The sequence below is a fragment of the Nannospalax galili genome, unplaced genomic scaffold, assembly GCF_000622305.1.
Source record: "Nannospalax galili isolate Female #2095 unplaced genomic scaffold, S.galili_v1.0 scaffold54, whole genome shotgun sequence".
NCBI lineage: Eukaryota > Metazoa > Chordata > Mammalia > Rodentia > Spalacidae > Nannospalax > Nannospalax galili.
Window position 1 is genome coordinate 13,054,806 of NW_008341028.1, and position 11,459 is coordinate 13,066,264.

The 11,459-nt window shown below is 42.3% G+C and overlaps 1 protein-coding gene across 3 annotated transcripts in view; it reads left to right on the plus strand.

Moving 5' to 3' along the window:
- Positions 1 to 15: 15 nt before the first annotated feature.
- Positions 16 to 11,459, plus strand: part of Bbs4 (Bardet-Biedl syndrome 4) — a gene marked incomplete in the record, with an annotated part of 36,525 nt that continues 25,081 nt past the window's right edge. For all 3 annotated transcript variants that reach the window (XM_008836443.3, XM_029565065.1, XM_017798993.2), the window contains 2 exon segments: positions 16 to 179; positions 5,559 to 5,610. In XM_008836443.3, the coding sequence (XP_008834665.1) occupies positions 156 to 179; positions 5,559 to 5,610 (76 nt within the window).

Below are 11,459 nucleotides of genomic sequence, written 5' to 3' on the forward strand. Positions count from 1 at the left end.
TAAAGGGCATCCCAACCTCGACCTCCCACTCGTCCGTCTATTTCCTTCCGGGATCAGGTTCCTCCCTCTTCCTTCTCTCGTCTACGACTTCCGGTTCGGCTTGTCATCGGGGAAACGACCCGGCTTCCAGTCGCGCATCTGTGGGCGGAGTCAAGATGGCTGAGGAGAAACTGCCGTCGGTGAGCGCGGAGATCCTCTGAGGCCTTGGGTCACCTCAGGGCTGGGCTGGGGGCGGCGACGCGGTGGCGGGACACCCGAGTGCCCCGTGGAGGGCCGGCCGCGTGCCGTGGGTCCCGCTCGTCCGCCGGCTGAGCGTCCCGGCGAGTGCGAGCGCCAAGCAGCGCCAGGTCTGCGTTTGGACTCGGTACCCAGAAGAGGGCGTTTCCATTGGAAATGGCGTTTTTCCTTCGCCCTAGACTTTCCCTTCTCCTGGGGTTGGGGAAAGCCGCACTGCCGTTTGGCTAGACCGTTTTTGTAAATCCGTGGATTAGGGGTTTACGAGGACGAAGCCCGGAAGCACTGAGTGCCCTGCCCTCTCCATCCCTGGGTGACGGGCCCGCCTTTTCCCCGTTGGGATTTAAGTTTGGGAAAGTACTGTTTTGGAATTCAACTGGTTTAAGTTAGGTGGTCATTAAAGCCATACAACATCCGATGGGTGAATTCAGGATGACCCAGTAGTAATTTACTTTTTTGCGTCGCTGGGCATCAAACTTTTTCTCAGGTTAGGCTTATTTGTTCTGTTGGTTTGTGACCGTCTGGCCAAATTTACTTTCTGTAGTACAGGCTGGCCTCAGATTCGCGGAAATCGTGACTCAGTCCGGGATTGCAAGAGTGAACCATCACTCCCAGCTAATTTTTCTTTTTAAATTGACATATAATAATTGTATATTTATGAGGTACAGTGTGGTAGTTCAGTACATGTGTGTCCTGTATAATGGTCAAATCAAGGTAATTAACGTTCCCGTCTTAACATTTATTAATGGAACTCGAAATGTAGACCAGGCTGACCTTGATCTCACAGAACTCCACCTGCCTTTGCCTTCCGAATGCTGGGGCTAAAAGCGCGTGCCACCATGCCTGGCTTTTTTCTAGTTCTTTATAACATAGAAATTGTGAACAGTAGTCATCCTACTGAGCTGTTTTGGTACCTATTATCTAACTCTCCCCTATTTCCTCCTCCTAATCCTAGTCACCACTGTTCAACTCATAATTTCCATGAAATCAATTCTTAGTTTCCATCTAGAATAAAGAACATGCCCTACCCTTTTCTGCCTGGAGTATTTCATACAGCATATGAAGTCCACGATGGCGGACTTTTTTCTTTTTCATCACTAAATCTTATTTTACTGTGTACACATACATGCTACAATCTATCCATTTGTTGCTTATCCTTTGTTGATTCCCTACGTTGACACTGTGAATAGTGCTACAGTAAAGCTGGCTATACAAGTTCTTTGATAGACTGATTTTATTTTCTTTGGGTATGTAGTCTGCTGGCTTGTAGGGCTGTTTCCTTGCTTTGTTTTGAGATAGAGTCTCTCCACGTAGCCCAGGCTATCTTCAAAGTTACCATCCTCTTGTCTCAGCCCCCAAAGTGCTGGGATTATAGGCATATGCCATTAGGCAAGACTTGATTGGTCTAGTTTTAGTTTTTTAACAATAGTTGTTATTTTTGAATTTTATATGTTCATAATTGGCTCAAATTTTTGAAAAGTCTCAAATGTGAAACCTTGACCTTTGTTCTACTGTGGGATTCAAAGGCTGTTCTATAAGAATGATTTTTTTTTTTTTTTTTTTTTTTTTTTTGTCTTTTTGAAGCAGGGTCTCCCTGTAGCCCCAGCTGTCCTGGAACTCACTATGTATACCAGGCTGGCCTTGAACTCACAGAGATCCGCCTGCCTCTGCCTCCCAAGTGCTGGGACTACACTCATGCGCCACCACGCCCGGCTAAGAATGATTTTTTAACTTCAGAATATATTGTCTTTTGAAAAACATCCTGGAAAACTTAGACAATAAAATAGTTGCTACTAGCTGACTATTTTATAGCTTATCTTTTGTCTGTTAAGGAACAAGGCCATTGTTGTCTATTAGAGGGCCTTCTGTTTGCTTTATAATTTTTTTTTCCTTTTTGTCTTTTTGAGACAGGGTCTCCCTGTAGTCCCAGCTGACCTGAACTCACTATGTAGACCAGGCTGGCCTTGAACTCACAGAGATTTGCCTGCCTCTGCCTCCCGAGTGCTGGGACTAAAGGCATGTGTCACCATACCCAGCTGCTTTCTAATTTTTTCATTTGCAGAGTAATCACATTTGTCTAATCAGAAAACTCAGTATGGAGAAGGAAGCTTAACACACAAGCTGAAAATTAAAATGATTAATGTTACTAGGTCTAAGATATTGGAAACATAAAGGAAATGCTTAATGTACACAATCTTTAAGACATAAAGGGTAGTAGGGTACTGTTGTGATATATCTATAGAAGATAAGTATATAACAACCTGAACTGCATACTGAGTCATGGATTCTTCCCTTCCTCTGTCTTAAAGGTCAGATCTGAGGGTTATTTTCTGACACTTCTACTTGTGCTCTCTTCCTCCTCTCTCCAATTACTCCCATGGACTCTAAGTTTCTGGATCCCAGAAAGCGCTCTCTATCACAGATCAGACTGGTACTTTGTCTTGCATTCTACTAGCTGTAAGAAATGGCAAGATAGCATCTCCAGCTTGTCCTCCTTTTTTCCTGCCCAAATCAGAGGCTAAGGCAGAGGATAGCATTCGTATATCTTTTTCTTGTACTTCCTCCCTTAACATGGATAGTTTCTTTCTGGGTAGACAACTGAGCCTCAGTTGCATGTCTTACTGCCCACAGCAAAGGCCATGCAACAGCTGCCACAGCCCTTTTAAGGTCCTGTCCTGTGTATGTTACTTTCAGAGATGACAGTATATTCTGTAGTCCATCAGTGTTTGGAGGACATCTCCATATGCTCATGGTGGTCACCATTCATCAAGGAAGCATGCAACCCTATTCTACGTAGAGGAATGTGACCACCCTGGGACTTACTACTAAGGACACTCCACTCTCAGATGACTTGTTATTGGGAGCATGCAAGGGCCACTATGTTATGCCCTGCTATCTGTGGAAAGGTAGTCATATCAGGATTGAGATGGAGCAGATGCTCCATCTTCGGACAGATCAGTCTCTGTTACATGTTGCATTACCCATCACAAGGGCTTTGGCAGCCACTCTTCCCAACTCATCTTTGGTTTTATCGGACCCTGTTTGGCTACCAGTTGTGCAACTTCTCCTGTGGAGAACAAATATTTTTTTGCCCTAGGTAAGGCAGTAACAACAAACCAAAGAAACAGTTCCACCTGTCTAGCATGGTGAACCAATGAGTTTATGTGGGTGACTCAAAGGCAACTATATTAATGACAAACGCAACCTAGCATTGTTGATGACTCCCCAGACTTGATTCTTACTCTTTCAGTGAGATCTACCAGATAGTTTCCTCCAACACTGTGGGGAGGGGGCCTTGTAAATCTTGTAACTTTATGAACTTCCTAAACTTTTAAGTTTCTTTAACTCCTTAAGTCTTATGAGTCTCCCTCTTTCCTCCAGGAGAAATTGGCTACATAGCACCTTCCTTTAATGAGTACCAAAAAAATGTAAAATACAGACGTACATCTACATTTACATCTGAATGATTTAAGGGATCACCAGATGCTTTATTATTATTATTTCCCTCTGCCAGTTTATTCCACTGTTTTTAGTTTTGTAGTTCTGTTTTCAACACTACAAGCTATACGTTTTCTTTGTGTAGCAAGATAGTGACAGTACTTGCATATTTTTGCCAGGTCTTTGCTCATTTATGCCTTTATTCTGAGTTTGTTTTCTTGTTTCCTAATGTACATTCTTTAAGAGCTTAGTGATTATTATTATTATTATTGGTGCTGGGGATTGAACCCAACACCTCATGCATGCGAAGCATGTACTCTATCACTATACCATGCCACTCGCCAGCCCTTCAGAATTTCTGGAACCAGGACTGGAGCTCAGTGGTAGAGCACTTGCCTAGAGTGTGGTTTCTTAATGTCCTTGGAATACTTCCTTTTTGTTTTTGTTACTTTATTTTTTGAAACAAGGTCTGGCTATGTAGCCCTGGCTGGCCCCCCAAAAGGACTTCCTGCCTCGTGGCCTCAGTGTTGGGATTATAGGCATGCATCACCATGCCTGGCTTGGTACACTTCCTTATGATAAATCTAAGTGTGGATTTATTTTCATTTTACTTGGTCAGGATTAGTTATGTATCTAGAACCTAAAAATTATATTTTTTTCATTACTTATGGAAAGAGTTCATCTAATTTTTAAAAAATATTTTTTATTTATTATTTTATGTGTATGAGTGTATTGCCTGCATGTATGTGAGTGTACCTGTGTTGTGCAATGCTGCGGAGGTCAGAAGAGGGCTTGGATTCCCCTGGAACTGGAGTTAAGGATGGTTTATAGCTGCCATGTGGGTGCTGGGAATCAAACCTGGGTCCTCTGCAAGAGCAGTCAGTGCTCTTAACCACTGAGCCATCTCTCCAGCCCCATTATTATTTTATTTTATGTGTATGAGTGTATTGCCTGTATGTATGTAAGTGCACCCATGTCATGCAGTGCCCTCAGAGGTCAGAAGAGGGCATCAGATCCCCCGGAACTGGAGTTAAGGATGGTTGTTAGCTGCCATGTGGTTGCTGAACCTGAGTCCTTTGCAAGAACAGCCAGTGCTCTTAACTGCTGAGCCATCTCTCCAGCCCCTCCACTTTCATTAAGACAGGGTCTCTCACTGTACCTGGACTCATTGATTTGGCTAGGTTGGCTAGCTAATGAACTCTGGAGATCTTGTCTCTGCCCTCCCAGTGCTGGGGTTACAGATGCATACTACTGCACCCAGCTCTTACATGAATACTGGGGATCAGGTCCTCATGCTTGTGCTGCAAGCACTCTACCAACTGAGCCATTTACATTCCGTTTATCAAACAGTGATCATGGGCTGGTGGGATGACTCAGCAGGTAAAGGTAAAGCCTGATGACTGACCTGAGTTCAATCCCTGAACTCACATCGCAGAATGAGAGAAGGGACTCTTGAAGGTTGTCCTCTGACCACTTATTATGGCCTTTGTGCATGAGTGTGCACATATACACTCAAAGTATATCAATAAATGTAAAAAATTTCAGATAGTGATCACTTTTCTGGTTTGGCTGCTTAGAATTGTAGCATTAAGTGTAATACTGTTATTAAGCATTTAACAACTTAGTGCATCATTAATGTGCATTATGCATTATAATTTTTGTATATTATAAATGAACATATAATATTCTTTATACATTATGAGCAATGTGTATAGCCAAAGTATAATATGGTATTTGTTTTTGTCTTATTCAAATACTTTTTATACTCTGCATTTAATGGATTAGTTACATGATTGATGAGTTGCTGATTGGCTTGTTCTGTAAATATGCTTTTGTTAGTAGTGTGCATGGGGGTGCTTTAACATACATGACTTCTTTCATTTCAGAAAACTCAGGTTCCTGCATCTGCTGAATCTCAAAAAGCCAGGCAAAAAAAAGGTCTGTATTCAGTTTCATTGTGCGTGTGTACACATTCTTCTGTCTCATTCACTTTGCTTCTGTTATAACAGTGCTTTTTAAAGCATGTTAGGAAAAGCACTAATAATCCTACTCTTCTGCAATATCTAGTTTATTTTACAGAGATGTTAGGTTTTCTCGACCTGTAAATATACTTAAATGATGTCTGATTATTATGTAAATATATTATAGTAGTTTTCTTTTTTTGTTGTTGGTTTGTTTTTTTTTTGTCTTTTTGAGACAGGGTTTCCCGGTAGCCCCAGATGGCCTGTGTAGACCAGGCTGGCCTTGAACTCACAAAGATCTGCCTGCCTTTGCCTCCCAAGTGCTGGGATTTTAGGTGTGTGCCTTCACACCCAGCTCACTATAGTAGTTTTCTACTTGTGGACTGAACATTTAAGTCTTAAGTGCAAATCAATCCTCAACTGATCTTTTGTATATGTTAAATAAGCATGGCATTTTATTTTTATTTAATTAAAAATATTTTTATGTGTATGAATGTTTTGTGGGCATGTATGTAATGTACCATGCATGCATTGCCTGTGGAGGCCAGAAGAGGGTGTCAGAGTCCCTAGAACCGGAGTCATGGCAAGTTGTTAGCCACCCTGTGGGTGCTGGGAACCGAACCCAGGTCCTCTGCAAGAACACTCAGTGCTCTTAACCACTGAACCATCTCTCCAGTCCTGCAAAGCCTTGTTTCAAAAAAAGAAAGCAAGGGACTAGAAAAATGGCTCAGTGTTTAAGAGCACTGGCTGCTCTTGCAGAGGACCCAGGTTCGATTCCCAGCACCCATCTGGCAGCTAACAACCCTTTGTAACCCCAGTTCCAGGGGCTCCAATGTCCTCTTAAGACCTCTGCAGGCATTGCATGACACGGGTGCACTACATGCAGGCAATACATTCATATACATAAAATAAAAATAATAAATAAAATTAAGAAAGAGAACGGGGCTGGAGAGATGGTTCATCGGTTAAGAACACTGGCTGTTCTTGCAGAAGACCTGAGTTTGAATCCCAGCACCCACATGGCAGCTAACAACTGTCCATAACTCCAGTTCCAGGGGATCAGACAGCCTCTTCTGTTCTCCGTGGGCATTGCATGACACGGGTGCACTTACCCTACATGCAGGCAATAGACACATACACAAAAAATAAAAATAATAAATAAGGGGCTGGAGACATGGCTCAGCAATTGAGAGCACTGACTGCTCTTGCAGAGGATCCGGGTTCAATTCCCAGCACCCACATGGTGGCTGTGGACCGTCCTTAACTCCAGTTCCAGGGAAATCCGAAGCCCTCTTCTGACCTCTGTGGCATTGCATGACATGGGTGCACTCACTTACATGTAAGCAATATACTCACACATAAAATAAAAATAAATAAAATACTAAAAAAATAAAATTCATAAAAAAGAAGAAATAGTGCTTTGCTATGCTTGTTTCCTGAGGGAAGAAACCATGCCCTATTTTTGTATGAAACTGGCCCAGAACTTAGTATGTAGCCCAGGCTTTCCTCTAATTTGGGGTAATCTTTCTACCTTAGGCTTCAGATTACTGGAATTACAGGTGTATTTCACCATGCCTGTCAAGTGTGGGATTTTATAAAAATCTAATCTGGAAAGTCTAAGTGAGGAGTTTGAAGAGCTACATTTTAAAATCTGGTAGAGATGACATGTATTTTCCTTCATTTGTTAACCTGAAACATTTTGGGAGGGCGACAGCAGGTTGTAGGTGACTGTATTGGAGAGTCTCTTAGGTCTGGCGGATTGGGTGTCCCTGCTACTCATCAGATATCAGAGAAACACCTGAACTTTGCTGTGAGTAGAAAGGACATTCTTTCATTCATCTATATAGCTATTTGATTTAATTTTTGTGGTGCCAGGGTTTGACCCTTACACATGCTAGGCAAGTGCTCTATGCAACATATCCAGCCCTCCTTTTACTTTTTAAAAGTTTTTTTTTTTTTTTTTTTTTTTTTTTTTTTTTTCCTAATTTGTGTGTGTGTGTGTGTGTGTGTATAGGACTTGGGGCAACTTCATGGAGTTGGTCTTTTTCTCACTTCTACATGGGTTCCAGGGATCAAACTCATGTTGCCAGGGTTGTGTGGCAAGTATTTTTACTCAGTGAGCCATCTTGCCAGTTCTTTTTGTAGTTTTTGAGAGATAGTCTCATAAGTTGCTCAGGCTGGCCTGGAACTTGCTCTATAGCCCAAACTGGTCTTAAACCTGTGACCCTCCTTCCTCAACCTTTGAAGTAGCTGAGATTTATGAAATTCAGATGTAATTCTGTCAGTATGTAACATAACTGCTAATATTTTATTTTTTGAGGGTTTCTGATAATGCTACATTCTGAACATACTTCAAAAGGTACATGTCTTAGTTTGTTCTTCATTGCTGTGACAAAACACTCTGACCAGTACCAACTTGGGGAGGAAAGGGTTTATTTGTCTTACATCTCCCAGGTCGCATGCAGTTCATCAGGGAGCCCAAGGTAGGAACTCAGGGCAGGAACCTGGAGGCAGGAGCTGAAGCACAGGCCATGGAGGAATGCTGCTTACTGGCTTGTTCCCCTGGCCCCTGCTCAGCCTGCTTTCTTATGCAACACAGGCTCACCTGCCCAGGGGTGGCACCACCCACAGTGGGCTGGGCCCTCCCACATCACTCATCAAGAAGATGCCCCTCAGACATGGCCACAGGGCAGTCCAATAGAGGCAATTCCCCGGTTGAGGCTCCCTCAACCCAGGTGTGTCAAGTTGACACTAAAGCTATCCAGCACAGTACAAAATAAATTTTTTCCAGAATATTTCAAAGGATGGTGGCAGTCTATCGTCTGCAAAGCACCTTATACCGTTTTTGGACAGGAAAATCACCTATCTTGCTTTGTTATCTGTTGCTTCATTTAGTCAACAGGTGATTGAGCTAGGTAGGTGGGCTAGTATATGTTGTGATTGTCACTCTAATATTCGTTCCACCCTTCCTCTAGAGTCAGACCCTGTGGATCAACAGAATCCAGGTCTTGGAGAAGACTGTATACCAACCAACAATTGGATCAAGGGCCAGTGGGATGGCTCAGTGGATTAAGGCACTGCTGCCTTACAACCTAAATGTGATCCCTGGGACCCATATGATGAAAGGAGAGAACCAATTTCTGCAACATTGTCCTGTGACCTCCACATGACACAGACACAAAATAAATAAATTTAATTAAAAAAAAAGAATTGGTCCATTGTAGCTGAATGAGATACAAAGTTCATACCTTTCAGGAACACAAATTTAATATGGAACTACCAGTATATATCCTATAAGTTCTTTCTGATCAGGCAACTGAGCCTCAGTTGCACCCTGGAACTAGAGGCAGGAAGATCAGGTGTTCAAGGGTATCCTTGGCTACATAACAAGTTTGAGGCTAGCGTGGAGTCATGCTTTTGATGTAATATCTAAGAAATATTTGTCCAACTCAAGATCACAAAAACTTTCTCATGTTTTCTTCTAGAAGTTTAATATTGGTCATTTTGAAACAGTCTCCCTGTAGCACTAGCTGACCTAGAACTATGTAGACCAGGCTGTCCTCAGTGTTGCAGAGATCCAGCAGCCTCTGCCTCCTAAGTCTGCGTGCTACCTCGCCTAGCTTAGAAGTTTAATAGTCTTATATTTGGGTTTATGATCTATTTTTTTATGTTTTGTTTTTAATTTTTACTTATCTATCACCCATTTTTAGTGAATTTGGGCGGGGGCGGGTATACTTACTTTCTTTGTACTTGAATACACAAGTCTTCCAGAACTGTTTATTTTTTAATAATTTTGTGTGTATGTGTGTGTGTGTGCATGTGCACAGGCGTGCAGAGGTGTAGGATTACAAGGAGGGATGTTAAAAGTGGTTGTGAGCTGCTTGACATGGTTTCTGGGAATTGAACTTGGGTCCTCTGGAAGAGCAACAAGTGATCTTAGCCACTGAGCCATCTCTCCAGCCCTATTTTGTGATAGGATCTCACTATGTAGTCCTCACTATGTAGACCAGGCTGGCCTCAAAGTCACAGAGATTGATTTACCTCTGCCTCCTGAATGTTGGGATCAAAGGTGTGTGCCACCATGCCTGGATTGAAAAGTTGTCCTTTCTTTATTGATTTGACTTGGTACCCTTGTTGAAAATCAGTTGACTGTATAATTTATGCATGAACTATTTATTTGCTTGTGTGGTGCTATGTGTGTGTCTATGGTGCCTGTATGCTGTGTACTTGTTAGTTTGGATGTGTGCACTTGTATGGCATGTATATGAAGGCCTGAGGTTGATTTGGGGGTGTCTTTACTTTGATTGCTACTCACTTTATTTCATTTTTAAATTGTGTGTATATATCTGCGTGTGGGTATGTGCATGTAAGTGTGGGTGCCCTGGAACCCAGAGGCATCAGATCCCTCTGGAGCTGGAGCTCTGAGCAGCCTGGACAGGCTTTTAACCACTGAGCCATCTCTTCAGGACCCCTCCCCCTTTATTTTTTTGAGACAATCTATGATGGTTAGTTTTCTGTAGCCTTGACACAAACTAGAGTCACCTGGGAAGAGGGAATCTCCATTGAGGAATTTTCTCCATCAGACTGGCCCGAGGGGCATGTCTGGAGCATTTATTTTCTTTTGCTAATTGATGTAGGAGGGCCCAACCTATTATGAGCAGTGCCATCCCTGGGCAGGTAGGCCTGGGCTGTATAGAAAAAGTAGCTGAATCTGTTTAGTTACTGCTTTATAACAAAAAAACCAGACAATATAGACAACAGAAGAGTTTAGGTTGTAAAGAGTATCTTTGAAAATCCATTTGCTACAGAGATCTTTATTACAGGATGATTTGTAAGTAACAAATTGAAAGCTCATGGCTGATGGCAGGCACATAGATGGCAACAATAAAGATTTATTGAACATAAAAATAAAAGTAGCTGAGGGGTCTGGAGAGATGGCTCAGCAATTAAGAACACTGGTTGTTCTTGCAGAAGACCTGGGTTCGAATCCCAGCACCCATGTGGCAGCTAACAGCTGTCCCTAACTCCAGTACCAGGGGATCCGACAGTGTCTTCTGTCCTTCTCGGGCATTGCACGACATGGGTGCACTTACCTACATGCAGGCAATACATACATACACATTAAAAAAAAAAAAAAAAAAAAGCTGAGCAAGCCAGGGGAAGCATGCTGGTAAGCAACATTCTTCCATAGTCTGTTTCAGTTCCTGCCTTCAACATCCAGCCTTGAGTTCCTGCCTTAGCTTCTCTAAATGATGGACTGTAATCTGTAAGCCAAATAAACCCTTTCCTCCCCAAGTTGATTTGCTGTGGTGTTTATCACTGCAGGAGAAGCCGAACTACAGCAGGGTCTTTTCACTGAACCTGAAGTTTATTGATTTGGCTATGCTGGCTAGTCAGTGAGCTTAAAGGATCCACCTGTCTCTGCTCCTCATCCAGCACTTTGTACTGATGCTCAATGTCTAACAAAACAGCTATGTTCATCTTTTTTTTTTTAATTTAAAAAAATATTGGGGGCATGGTCTTGTGTCACTGAGGCTGACCTCAGTTACTATGTAGTTGAGAATGACTTTGAACTTTTGCTCCTTTTGCCTCCACCTCACAGATGCTGGGGTTACAGGCATGTGCCACTATGCCCAGCCTTTATGTAGTGCTGGCGGGGGGGGGGTGATTGTAACCAGGGTGAACTATATCTCCAGCTATTCTCTGACTAATAACTCACACTTCTCTTGTCTTGAAGAAATAACAATGACAATAAGCAGGCTTTTATATATATATATATATATATATATATATATATTTTTTTTTTTTTTTTTTTTTTTTTTTGAG